This window comes from Microcaecilia unicolor, chromosome 13 (genome assembly GCF_901765095.1).
Source record: "Microcaecilia unicolor chromosome 13, aMicUni1.1, whole genome shotgun sequence".
Classification (NCBI taxonomy): domain Eukaryota; kingdom Metazoa; phylum Chordata; class Amphibia; order Gymnophiona; family Siphonopidae; genus Microcaecilia; species Microcaecilia unicolor.
Genome location: NC_044043.1, coordinates 7,000,032 through 7,014,635, shown reverse-complemented (window position 1 = coordinate 7,014,635; position 14,604 = coordinate 7,000,032). Strand labels below are relative to the sequence as shown.

The 14,604-nt window shown below is 44.5% G+C and overlaps 1 protein-coding gene across 1 annotated transcript in view; it reads right to left on the bottom strand.

Moving 5' to 3' along the window:
• TMEM132E (transmembrane protein 132E) overlaps positions 1-14,604 on the bottom strand; it is a 1,213,499-nt gene that overhangs the window by 40,282 nt on the left and 1,158,613 nt on the right. Inside the window, exon 7 of the mRNA XM_030185882.1 lies at positions 7,770-8,049. Within this exon, the coding sequence (XP_030041742.1) occupies positions 7,770-8,049 (280 nt within the window). The remainder of the gene's footprint in view (positions 1-7,769; positions 8,050-14,604) is intronic.

The window sequence follows — 14,604 nt, the reverse complement described above, 5'->3', positions numbered from 1 at the left end:
GCATTTTGGTTACTGTCTTCAACTGGTGGAGCTTGGGATCCCCACCAGCTACCGCTAAACGTGTCCTACTGTTTGGCTTATTGCAGCATTCTATACAGGCGTTGTGTCAGAGGAGACAACGAAGCGCGCTCACCTTCACAACGGTCTTTCTAAAGACCTCCCTTTGTTGAGGATTTGCCTTCATTAAATAGTTCTCAAAAGCATTCGGCATTAAGCATTCTATACAAGCGTTGTGTCAGAGGAGACAACGAAGCACGCTCACCTTCACAACGGTCTTTCTAAAGACCTCCCTTTGTTGAGGATTTGCCTTCATTAAATAGTTCTCAAAAGCATTCGGCATTAAGCATTCTATACAAGCGTTGTGTCAGAGGAGACAACGAAGCACGCTCACCTTCACAACGGTCTTTCTAAAGACCTCCCTTTGTTGAGGATTTGCCTTCATTAAATAGTTCTCTAAAGCATTCGGCATTAAGCATTCTATACAAGCATTGTGTCAGAGGAGACAACGAAGCACGCTCACCTTCACAACGGTCTTTCTAAAGACCTCCCTTTGTTGAGGATTTGCCTTCATCAAATAGTTCTCAAAAGCATTCGGCATTAAGCATTCTATACAAGCGTTGTGTCAGAGGAGACAACGAAGCACGCTCACCTTCACAACGGTCTTTCTAAAGACCTCCCTTTGTTGAGGATTTGCCTTCATTAAATAGTTCTCAAAAGCATTCGGCATTAAGCATTCTATACAAGCGTTGTGTCAGAGGAGACAACGAAGCACGCTCACCTTCACAACGGTCTTTCTAAAGACCTCCCTTTGTTGAGGATTTGCCTTCATTAAATAGTTCTCAAAAGCATTCGGCATTAAGCATTCTATACAAGCGTTGTGTCAGAGGAGACAACGAAGCACGCTCACCTTCACAACGGTCTTTCTAAAGACCTCCCTTTGTTGAGGATTTGCCTTCATTAAATAGTTCTCAAAAGCATTCGGCATTAAGCATTCTATACAAGCGTTGTGTCAGAGGAGACAACGAAGCACGCTCACCTTCACAACGGTCTTTCTAAAGACCTCCCTTTGTTGAGGATTTGCTTTCATTAAATAGTTCTCAAAAGCATTCGGCATTAAGCATTCTATACAAGCGTTGTGTCAGAGGAGACAACGAAGCACGCTCACCTTCACAACGGTCTTTCTAAAGACCTCCCTTTGTTGAGGATTTGCCTTCATCAAATAGTTCTCAAAAGCATTCGGCATTAAGCATTCTATACAAGCGTTGTGTCAGAGGAGACAACAAAGCACGCTCACCTTCACAACGGTCTTTCTAAAGACCTCCCTTTGTTGAGGATTTGCCTTCATCAAATAGTTCTCAAAAGCATTCGGCATTAAGACTCCTGATGCAGGCCTAACGGCCGAAACACGACGTTGTGTCGAGTCTTTATACCTCAATAAACATCTTTATTATTATATATCCTTTCAGTCTTTGGAATCCTTGGTCGCCCTCCCACTTTTATTTCATTTCTTGTTGTTGTCCGTGGGGCGTCTAGAGTTCTCCACCTTCTGGCGGATATTTTTGCTCTCAACTGTTGGGTGGGCCCTGGCCCACCCGTGGCTACACCACTGCAGCACCCACATTGACACTCACCGTATTTTCACATATATAACCTGCACACACGTAAATAAATTTGTGTATAACCTGCACTTGTGCATATCCTGTACCTCTTGCAAAAAAATTTAAAATCGTATATAGCCCACGGGTTATACATGCGAAAATACTGAAATTCTATATATGATCAAGGATTGCTTCCTGCCAGACTTCTACACACAATTTCAGTAAACTCAGTTATATCTTCACTGAGACTGGTTTCTAGCAGGCTCAATTCTGAGCTTACACAAACGCATATCTTTCCTACCTTTGTGCCTGTCTTCTGACACTATAGCCCTTTGGACAAACTCTCTAGAAGGACCCCTCCTCCTGCCAGGGGCCCATTTTTGGATAGTGTAGTCTCAGGTTTAAAAACACACTTGGAGAACACCTTTTGTCTCCTGTTTTGCCCCCCCCCCCCCCCCTGTTCTGTTTCCACTCTGGAGTTTTAATCTCCTCTCTGCCTGAGCCCCATCCTCCTGGCTTGGCAGGTTAACTGTGCCCAGTGAAGGAGTGTAATTAAATAAACCCAGGCTTACTCCAGGCACTCCATCACACAGTAAATTTGTCTTAATTCACATGTTAATAGCTTAGTGCACTTTTGAAAAAAAACAAAGCCTATGATATATGGCTCTTAGCATGCACCACACGGTCAAATTGTGTGTTATTTTAGTGTAACATGTTAGGTTCCTGTAATGCATACAGAGCAACTCATTGTTATGCAAACTGAATAATTCAGCTTGTAGAGAAATTCAAACTGGTGATCTAGAAAGGGAAGGCTCTGTATCCCTTGAATCAATCATTCCTAAGTTATCCATCTGTGGAAAACTTTGTGGAAAACCATTTTCTTGAATTCTCCACTTCTATATGCAAAGGACTGAATTTTCCTGTGGCCATCAACTGAGACATTCTGTACTGACGTATTGATGCTCTAGTGCTTGAGCAGGTTAGGAACATGCATGACTAAACAAGGCTACCTTATCTAGGAATGATGGACTATTAAATTATATTTTTTTGTGCACAGAATAGTGAAAGCAACGCATCATTAAAACAACCTGAGATACTCCATGATTATTCACCAGAAAATGTATTAGATTGTAGCTCAGACTTCATTCTTTCCCAAAGAATGTAGCCCAAAGCAGTTTACAAAATCAGTTCAATTGTAATATGAAATTAATATTACAATTGATAGGGGTCATTTTCAGGTACCCCGCATAGCTGCAAAGCGTGCAGGTACATTTTACTCACGGGCTTTGCACTCATTTTCAGAGTAAAACTACCTGTGCCTTTTTTGTGCAGACACTCTCATGCATGCATTTTTGAAGTACAAAAAAGTATTTGTTGGTTTGGGTCCCAGCAGTGGCGTAGCTACAGGGGGCCACAGGGGCCTGGGCACCCCCAAGTTAGCTCTGGGACCCCGATTTGGCTGGCAGGGGTCCCCAACCCCCGCCAGGTGAAGCGTTTGTCCTGCACTGGTCTCGCCGCATTGCCTACCCTGCTCTTCTCAGTTACGCCGTGCACACTCGGTTTAGTGAAACTGAGCGTGCGTGACACCGTACAAGTAAATGAGCGTGCATCGCGTGACTGAACACAGAGTAGGGCAGGTAATGTGAGACCAGCGTGGGGCAAACACTTCAGCTGGAAGGGGGTGGCGGCAGGGAGGCGGGCCAAAGTGTGCTCCCCACTTTGGGCTCTGCCCCCCCCCCCTCCACGCCCCTGGGTCCCAGCCCCAGACCTGCATCCAGAATGCCATCCCCCAACCCCCACAAATGCAGATACAAGTGTGCAATGTTGTTGCACTACACGCATACAAGGTGGGCAATTTTCAGACAGAAATCACTTGCCCCTTAATCTAGGTACCTGCTCCACTAATACACATTAAAAGGAAAGAAGATTTTGGGAACAGTCACTGCATCCGAAAACTCGTAACAGGTTCCACTCTTGTCACGCAATCACAGAACGTCACTCAGTGAACTGCTTTATATCACAGCTTCCTGTGATACAGCCCATATTCTATAGTAGCTGCTAAATGAGATATCACAATGTCAGTGAGAGATTAACACAAATCAGGTGTGAACAGCACCGGGTCCCAATGCCTTTCCCAGTGTTTTGTGCACTGGCTGCTGTCTCAAAAAATTGATCTGATTCTTCAGGCAGACACATCGACCTTGACAGAGCTGATATTACCATCTGAGGAAGCGATGATTCTGCTTACTAAGGCAAAACTGGACTGAGGTAAGAATTAATTACAGCATGCTTTGCCCTGCAGTGTATCTTGGAAATCAGGAAGGAAAAATCTGAGTGTGGCGGTAAAGAGCCGGTCAGGCCTAGAAGACTGAGCCCACCAGCATCTTTTCTGCATTTAATACTGTGAACATAGTACAAAGCAGGTAGGAAGACCGCATTGGGCTGGTGAAAATATGCAATATTTTATGCACATTGAAAGGGGAGGGACTCCTTGATGGGAACTGGATAGGAGATCGTGGATTGCAACATGGGAAAAGTGAAGGACCAACACCAGCTGCACATACTGTATTAAGACTTGCTTATCCATTCCTACCCTAGCTGAAATTCTTTTCCTGAATCTTTTCTGATTCCACGTGCAATTTTCCCAGTTAGTCTTCTAAATTCTATTACTCTGTCTTATCTGTCTATATGTTCCACCTTGGAAAAGTCATGCATGCTCAAAGCTCTCCTCCTAGAGGCCGAAACTGGCCATTTTCTTGCTCACACCCAGCTGGGTAAGCTCACTCCTCATTTTCCTCGCCCTTCTCTGCACTTTTTCTAATAGGAGTTAAAATGATAAGGAAAGGAAAGATTACAGAGGCTAGGGCTCTTCAGCTTGGAGAAGAGATGGATGAGGGGAGATATGATTGAGGTCTACAAAATCCTGAGTGGTGTAGAACGAGTAGAAGTAAATCAATTTTTTACTTGTTCCAAAAGTACAAAAACTAGGGGACACTCAAGGAAGTTACATGGAAATACTCTGAAAACAAATAGGAGGAAATATTTTTTTCATTCAATGAATAGTTAAGCTCTGGAACTGTTTGCCAGAGGATATGGTAACAGCGGTTAGCGTATCTGGGTTTTAAAAAGTTTTGGACACGTTCCTGGAGGAAAAGTCCATAGGCTGCTATTGAGACAGACATGGGGAAGCCACTGCTTGCCCTAGGATTAGTAGCATGGAATCTTGTTCCTATTTGGATTTCTGCCAGGTACTTGTGACCTGGATTGGCCACTGTTGGAAACAGGATGCTGGGGTAGATGAACCATTGGTCTGACCTAGTATGGCTAGTCTTATATTCTAAATATTTGAAGATTCTGAATAAAAACCTGACTAGAACATACAGTTCTTAAGTGTTGTGCTATTTAACCAATCAGTGGCCATGTCTAAAATAATCAGTTAAAACAAGAGGGAAGGAAGACCAAACAACAGCCGGCGTGGTTAAAAAGAGAGGTGAAGGAAGCTATTAGAGCTAAAAGAAAATCCTTCACAAAATGGAAGAAGGAACCAACTGAAAATAATAAGAAACAGCATAAGGAATGCCTGATTACCGCCGGGTTAGCGCCGTGCTAGGGGAAAACAAATTCCCGGAGCACCAGAAATGGCACACACTCCAGCTGTGGCGGCCGCGTTGGGCCAGTGGTAGTTACGTTTTAGCGTGTGGTAAGCCCGCATTCCGCATTGTAAAAGACCCCCTACGCGCTTTATGGAGGTCGAATTTTGCTGTTTGAATATGCCTTTGGAACTTAGACTCCATTAACCTGGGCAGGATCACTAGTCTCTGAGAAACAATCTTTTGGGGTTTTTTTTTGGCTTCTATATATCTGTATGTTTGATGTCTATCCTTTTAGAATTGTTGGCATTCCATTCTTAATCTAATATTGTACACTGTAAGCCACTTTGACTTGTTTTTGCAATGAAAGCAGTTAGAGAGCTTCTGAACAAATAAAAAAATATTATATAAAATGCACATTGACATTGCAAATCCAACCCTGCTCAACCCAAACCTGCCTTCTAGCAATGTCTACATTATAAGTGCTCTTTTCAGCATGTAAAACATTCTTTACACATTGGATAATGTTTTCTTTTCTAATTTCAAAGAGCAGCAAAGAGAGTCCAAATCTCCCGCAAAAAGACACAGAAACAACAAAACAAGCGGAGGAAATCCAGAAAGACCAGACTGAAACCACAGACTGTAATGTCTATGCTCCCTTCGGACAGCACCAGTGATCGTCTCATCTCGTGATAACTTTTGGAGGAATATCCGTATATGTCAATTTGAAGACCCCCGAAGAAGGCCTTTTCGGCCGAAACACGGACCGTGTAGGGTCCCAATGAAACTTTTTTTGTGCTCGTACCATCTGTGGTTGCAGTCTGGTCTTTCTGGATTTCTTGTGCTTGTTTTGTTGTTTCTTTTCTAATTTACCTCATAGAGCCTGCTTTTAAAATGATTCCAGGGATGGGAATAGGTATTGGGGAGGGGGCAGTGGCAGGAATGGCACACTTTACAAAATGCAAACATATTTGCCCATTTATTTTGGCACATACATGCATAGAATTAGACCTGCCTCTGAGCTAGTGTAAATGTTTGCCTTTATAAAATTACCTCATGGAAATAGGCACACACAGGCACTAAATATGCATTGCAATACCTACATTCTCTGTTATAAAATTTTTCTCCATGTGTCAGTAGTTTGGTTCAAGCTGAGTTTAGAGTGATACCAGCTTCAACACAAAGGAACTAGTGTGTGCAGTTATTCTAGTTTTTTTGTGTCCTTGGTATTGTTATTGGCTTATTGGGATTTGTTTTTTTTAATGTGTATACCGTGTTTCCCCGAAAATAAGACACTGTCTTATATTAATTTTTGCCCCCAAAAATGCGCTAGGTCTTATTTTCAGGGGCTGTCTTATTTTTGGGGGAAACATCGGGGTTGGATCGGGGTTGGCCCGCCCGCCCTCCGTCGCTCCCGGAACTTAAACGCCTCCTTTCACCTTCGCAGCAAGCAGCAGCAGGGCAGGCCACTCCTTCCTTCCGTGTCCCGCCCTCGCCTGACGTAACGTCCGCAAGGGTGCGGCACGGAAGGAAGGAGAGGTCTGCCCTGCTGCTGCTTGCTGCGAAGGTGAAAGGAGGTGTTTAAGGTTAGTTCCGGGAGCGACGGAGGGTGGGTGGAGGGGGGGCCCGGCGACCTCGGGTGGGGGGGGCGGCCTTGTCCGGCTCTCGGCGGCCCTGCTTTCAAACAAAAATTTGCTAGGTCTTACTTTCGGGGGAGGCCTTATATCTGCCATTTCAGGAAAACCTCTACTACGTCTTATTTTTGGGGGATGTCTTACTTTCGGGGAAACAGGGTACGTGTTTTATTTTTGTTTGTTTTTGCTCTTGGATTTTTTTTTTGGGGGGGGGGGGGGTTCTCCCTGTTCAGACGTTTTACACAAAACGTCCATATTCAGATTTAGACGTCATATCGAAAACGCCCCTGTAAGTGCTTTGAAAATGAGCTCCATAGTACATTACAGGACTGCACTAGATATAGCTCAAAAATAATATAATTTAAGCACTGATTAATCCAAATTCAAGAATTAGGGTAATTTTCAACTGAAAGATATGGGTTAAGTTTAATGAATAAAATAATCCAATTTTTTGTTCAAACACCTGAGTCAGATTTCCTACATAATTTGGAGATGTGTAAATACCTTTTACATGACATTTTAGACTGGTACCTGCTTTGGAATGGAATTATACACTGTCAAATTCCATCTTGGAGTAGGCTACTGTTTAGATTACTAGGCTAGCCAACCCTACCGATCCAACATATATCCCCACACCCGGCAACACAGCAAAAGCAATGATCGTACTGGACAACTTAAAACCTTTCCTCCTTCCGACCCTCTTGGTGTCTGAAACACACGACCTTTTAACTACAATATAACCTTGTATCTGCCTGTATGTTACTATGTAAGCCACACTGAGCCTGCAAATAGGTGGTAAAATGTGGGGTACAAATGCAACAAATAAATAAACAAAAGATATTCTTGAAGGTGTTCTTGGTGAGTATTGGGAGAATATTGCAGAGTGATTTCCTTGTGGAGATATAATAGAGAGAAAAGGAAATGGGAAGGTTTGATATAGCACTCACCTTGAAGGAAGTGACACCAGGTTCCCGACCAGCCAAGGTATTACTGTCAACCATTTGTGCAATCCTGGGGTCTTCCACTTTCATGAAGTCATTGACCAAGTCAGTGACTTCTACCATCCAGTCAGGACCTAGCATGGTGATCACCTGATCAGTGCCCTCGGAGGAGGTAGTATGAAACTGAGTGAACACTTGCAGTGTGGCATGTTGGTACAGCAGGGTACATCCACGACTCTGCTTCTCCTCTTTATCTTCATCATCGTCATCACTTTCACGTACTGACCTGTCATGAAAGCAGAAGGATAATAAGGACAGCTATACTAGCCAATCACAGCCCACCTTTTCCTTTACTGTCCATTCACAATTGTCTTATTTTCCCTCCCTTTTTTCACAGGTTGGCAGTTGGCTGCTGTACTGAACTATTTATAGAGCATTTTTCATCCAAACAGAATCCCGAAGCCCTGTACCAGAAGAATAGCCAACCCTCCGATTTGGAGGGCAGGGGCCCAAAGGTGGACTGAGGGAGCAACGTATGCCCTCCCCTTGGAGAATTAATTATAAGACCTTCACTCCCCACAGAAGAGACTTCATGTGCAGATCTAAGGTGCTATGATTGTATAGGGCATTGGTGTAGCTCAGGCCCCCTATAAACCTGCACTGCACCTGTTAAACGACTGACAGGAATGCCAAAGCCCCACCAGCCATAAAAATTCCCTTCCAAGCCACTTCTCTCCTCTCATGCTGCTGCACTAACCCAGAAGTTGGTGAGGTGCCTCCAGCCACCAACTCCAGGACTCCCCGAGCATGCTCATTTTTTGCACGAACTGAGCATATGCAAGGAGTCCCAGTGTTGGTGGCTGGAGACATCCCGTCGACTTCAGGGTTAGTACAGCAGCACGAGGAGTGGGGGAATGGCTCGGTAGGGAATTTCTTTGGCTGGTGGGGCTTTGGCATCCCCGCCAGCCATTTAACGGATGTAGTACAGGTTTGTAGGGGGCCTGTTTAAAGTGGGAGGGGAGCCCAGGGCCCCCTGGTGATACACCACTGGCCTATATAATCAGCCCCTCAGATCTGCACATGACGTTTCTTCTTGGGGACTGAATAACTTTATCAGTGTTTGTCTGGCTCCCAGATTAGATGACACTCTCCAAATAGGAGTAGCACAAGAAACAGTTACAGTTATGATCACTACCCAATTCCAGTTGGTGAAACAACAGCCACAAAATGACAGGGTCAAGGTAACATGTATTACAAGCATTGGGACAGGAACACAAGTAGCCCAGGAAGTCTTCTGACTCATAGGTTGGTGGATACATCACGAGCATCTATATCTACAGTAGACACACATATATACAGACACACTTCAGGAACCTATACCTACAGATATCATGGGACTTAACTGGCCTGCCTCCTGTGGGCTGAATATCAGCGGGTATATTTCTAAATAGCTCATATTTAGTATAAATCAGAATTTCCCTCCCTAGCTATTAAAGGCTGTACGTGTGTATGTCTGTGTGTCTGTGTTTTGCTCCGCTGATCATATTTTCTGCCTTTTCTGGAAGCAGAGCACACAGCAGGGGCATTGATGGCTGATTGTGTTCAATGTCGCGGAAAGCAAGAGATACTAATTTTCTGGCTGTAATAAAGCTGAGAATGAAAATGTCCTCTGCTATTTGGCATCTGCTCTTCCTCCATGAAGCCTCTCATTACAGGGTACTTCAGATATGGACGGGCATGCTACTGAGGGCAGGAGAGAAGACTGCCTCTGCCATGCCATTTTAAGGATTAGCATTCCACCACGGCTCTGAGAATGGAGCAAGCTAGTCCTGCATATATGGGAGAACATTTTTAAAGGTCTAGTTAAAGAAAGGGGGGGAGTGAGTTAAAGGAGTAGACTGCTTGAATCTAGCCACTTAAAAGTGGGAGGCATACTAACGGCGTACTATCGGTGGGCTTATTACTGAAACAGTAATGAAATATTATAATGATGCTTTGCTTCATTTCCAAGCCAAGGAAGTTTGTTGTAGCTACAGGCAGGTCACTTCCGGTACAGTCTACCGTGCGTTATCGAGTACCGCGCATTAATTTTATGATTTGGGGCAGCAAGGTATTACCGCATATAAAACAATCAGGCGCATTGAAGGTGCATGTACTAATGATGTTCCACTGTATATTCACAAAATGTTACTTAAGCAGATGTTCCAGGAGTGTTCTGGAAGTGTGTTTGAAAACTGCAGGTACATATTGTATAGTATGTGGGACCAGGGGCAGACAACAGTGATCTGGGCCCTCGGGCAATAAGGTTCATGGAACCCTAACCATCTATCAAAAGTAATTAAATTAGATGGACCCTAGGGGAGATTGGGCCCTCAGGCACTGCCCTGTTGTTCCAATGGTCAGTCTACCCCTGTGTGGAGCTATTTGTGCTTGACTGCACCACAAGCTAATTTTCAAATGAAATGTCTCCCTTTGAAAATCTGGGCCAGCAGGGAAATGTGGGCACTGTGGACACATGCAACTCTGCACCTGCTTTGAAGTATACGCTTTCTTGACCTCTGAAGGATAAGGCCAAAGAGGAGGCATGGGGTCTGCCTCAGAGCATCTCAAAACTTCTTTCTGGCAGCTTCCCAACAAGGTTTATGCTATGCTTCAACACTGAGATGCCTGAAGGTTTTGCTGTGTGACCTTCTTTGAGAAACAGAGGTGTCACTGAATTTGGGCACTCATGTGGTCAGTGCCAAATGCCTAGGCAACCGCTTTACCCTTCCCAGCCTGAAGTGATGTATGGGGAATTAGGTGCTCTGAGGATACACAGTATAAGGTGGCATTGTAAACTGGGGATATAGTTGAAATGGTGTCAGAGGGTCAGAAGTACCTTGTGGAGGCAACTGTGGAGCTCCTGTTGTCATCTGTTTTCCTTGGAAATATTTACAGAATTTGGATTATATCTGGGGTTTTTTTTAGCTGTCATAATTACATTACTTCTTAAGTTCTTAAAAGTTGAGTGAATTAATATGCAGTTCACTGGAATGGTGGGTCAGTTATTGCTGGTTGGCCTCATGACATATATATAGGTTTTGGTTTATCCCCTTTGGATAACTTCTTGTTACATGTTTCTTTATCTTCTACTCTCCTCTTTTCTTCCTTGCAGCTTCCTTCTGATTTTGTGGTCTAAGTTGGGGGATACTAGGAATGTTATAGATACAATACGCAGAATGTGACTCCATCCAACTTCAGGATTTCAGATGGCCAATTAGATGACTGTGACTAGAAGTAGAAGTACCAGGAAGAACGTTATTGATTCTTAGCCACATATCCAGGTCTTGGCATGACAAAAGCCTCCTGGCCAGCAATAGGAGGAATCTGCAAGATTAGCACCCATCACATATACTGTGAAAAGTTTGAGATTCCCTCACAAATTTATTTCATGAAAGAGCAAGGAAGTGCAGAAGGTTTGGTGTTCTAGAAAAACATCTACTGTTAATCAACAGGATAAGAGATGTGAATTAAAGATACTCAAAGCTCACATCTGCAGGGCATTCACACACTGGTAAGAAATACATACTGGGTTTCATATTGTATTTCAATGTGTTTTATTGTGATATCATTTCACAAACAACCACATAATTCCTTTAAACAGCCCATAGCCATCACGTGGATTTACATTTTCTCCCACCCCCTTCAACACACAAAACCTAAACCCCAACCCAATGCCATATGTACCTACTACTACTACTAACTAACATTTCTAAAGCGCTACTAGGGTTACGCAGCGCTGTACAATTTAAGCATAGAAGGACAGTCCCTGCTCAAAGAGTTTACAATCTAAAAGACAAGAGAACAAACTAAAGACAAGTGAACAATCTAGAGGACGAGTGAACAGTTAATCTGATAGGGTGGATAGATTGGGGCATTTTATATTTCTCGAGCGGTTAGGCGCCGAAGGCAGCATTGAAGAGGTGAGTTTTAAGCAGAGATTTGAAGATGGGTAGGGAGGGGGCATGGCGTATGGGTAAAGGAAGATTGTTCCAGGCATAGGGTGAGGCAAGGCAGAATGAGCGGAGCCTGGAGTTGGCAGTGGTGGAGAAGGGTACTGAGAGAAGGGCTTTGTCCTGTGAGCGGAGGTTGCAGGCGGGAACATAGGGGGAGATGAGGGTGGAGAGGTAGTGAGGAGCCGCAGACTGGGTGCATTTGTAGGTAAGGAGGAGGAGCTTGAATTGTATGCGATATCTGATCGGAAGCCAATGAAGTGATTTGAGGAGAGGGGTGATATGAGTATATCGGTTTTGACGGAATATAAGACGTGCAGCAGCGTTCTGAACAGATTGAAGGGGGGATAGATGGCCGAGTGGGAGGCCGGTGAGGAGTAGGTTGCAGTAGTCAAGGCAAGAGGTAATGAGAGCGTGGACGGGAGTTTTGGTGGTGTGCTCAGAGAGGAAAGGGCGAATTTTGCTGATGTTGAAGAGGAAGAAGCGACAGGTCTTGGCAGTCTGTTGGATATGCGCACTGTCCCTGTTACCATACCCTCCCCTTCTAAGCTCAATACCCCAAAGAGAAAATATAACTTGGGGTTGGACACGTGAATAACCCCCACCCTCCCCCACCATAACAACCAACCCAGGATCCCATAATACAGCATAATAAACCCACCTATCCTGGACATTCTAAATGGAACTGTTGGAAAACACATAGTAAGTATATAGTAAAAAAACACATACTGTTAAGTACTGGCAAAATACACAGCATTCATAAACTACAAAAGGAAAGGTATAATCTTGAATAACTACAAGCGAGTCCAATGCTTGCAGAAACAGCTATCTTAAGCGCCATTTCCGACTGGGATACTTTGAAAACAGGTCTGTGCTGCCTCCACAGTAGTAAAAATATGAATCTTGCCGTCATATTTGACTCAGAGTCTCTCAGGGTAAAGCAAAGCACATGGAATCTTTTGGAGGTAAAGCAGCATGCACTTTGGTAGTATAGTCCTGGAAACATAAAGCTTTCCTGTTTGGAAATTTCAAATGCCATCCTCCTCGTAAGGCTTGTAGAATTGCTTGCTTATGCACAGAGTACTATCACCCTTGGACTCGCTGGTGCACCTGTCACCGAGCCCAGCCGACGGGCCCATTTTAAAGGAACATTGAGAGAAAACAGGTTTAAAGAATCTGAAAGCCAAGTCTCCAAAGTCTGTACCAAAACCTCATCATTCAACGTTTCAGAAAGCCCCTCCAAGAACAAATTTTTTCGTCAGGCCCTGCCCTCCAGTTCATCCACCCTACGCTCCATCTGTTGATATCTAAGGCGAAGCTGATCTAGATCTTGGCATTTACTCCAGCGCACTCGCAAAATTCCAGGTCCAGACTATCCAAGCGATCATGGACAGCTTCGATTTTATCCTGCACTTTCTGTAATTTGACATCCAGTGCCACTTCCACCACAACCCTCACTTCTGACACCATTCCCTTAATCCAAACGGAACTTATCGATGAGCCCGGCGGGGCAAATGACAACGCCATCTTAGCCTGTGCTGCCCATTTCTCCGAAGCCCTACGAGTTAATCTTGATGTCACAAGAAGGCATAAATGCCGCTAAACCGTCCATTCTGCAAGCTTGCTAGCACAGCAGGAAAGTCCAAAACATTATTCGTCGTCTCTTACGAAAAATAAATCCAGATAGGTGGCAAATTTGGTGGGGAGATGGAGGAGCCGAGCTGGCAACCTCTGCTCCTGCTCTAGGTGTCATGTGTGTCTGCTGGGTTTTATATTGAAAGCACGTTATGTGTTCATGGGTAGGTAGCCCTTAATTTTTGGCCTTTATAGGTATAATTTTATAACTTTCTGGCTTTAATAAAACTGTGTGACCACATACATGCATAAAAAGTATGTGCATGAAAAATATGAGCTGCTTTTACATGATTCGCACAGAGGCAATTTTGGAGGTGGAGTTGTGATGGAGTCGAAATGTGCACAGTATGATGGTGATAATGGGGAAACACTTGGGAACTGTAGCTGTAAGAGAAAGTGTGCAGTCCCCATTAAAATGTGAACAGATAGACTATCGTCCTTAATTTTCAAAAGTGATAGGCGCCCATATTTCGCCCAAATTGGTTTAATCGAAAGCTGATTTTGGGCATCTTCAACTGCAATCGGTCGCGGAAATGGGCAAAGTTGACGGGGCGTGTCAGAGGCGTGGGGAAGGCGGGACTGGGGTGTGTTTATCAGCCGAGGAGAGATGGGCACCCTCGGCCGATAATCGAAAAAAGAAAGGCGTTTTTAGCGCGAATTTAGGTCACTTTTTGGACCCTTTTTTTTTTCACGAACAAGTCCCAAAAAAGTGCCCTAAATGACCAGTTGACCACCGGAGGGAATCGGGGATGACCACCCCTGACTCCCCCAGTGGTCACTAATCCCCTCCCATCAAAAAAACAACTTTAACAACTTTTTTTTCCAGCCTGTATGCCAGCCTCAAATGCCATACCCAGCTCCATCACAGCAGTATGCAGGTCCCTGGAGCAGTTGTTAGTGGGTGCAGTGGACTTCACCCAGGTGGACCCAGGCCCATCCCCCCCCTACCTGTTACACTTGAGCTGGTAAATGGGAGCCCTCCAAACCGCCCCCAAAACCCACTGTACCCACATCTAGGTGCCCCCCCTTCAGCCATAAGGGCTATGGTAATGGTGTAGAGTTGTGGGCAGTGGGTTTTGGGGGGGATTTGAGGGGCTCAGCACCCAAAGGAAGGGAGCTATGGACTTGGGAGGTATTTTTTTAAATTGTTACAAGTTCCCCCAGGGTGCCCGGTTGGTGTCCTGGCATGTGAGGGGGACCAGTGCACTACGAAT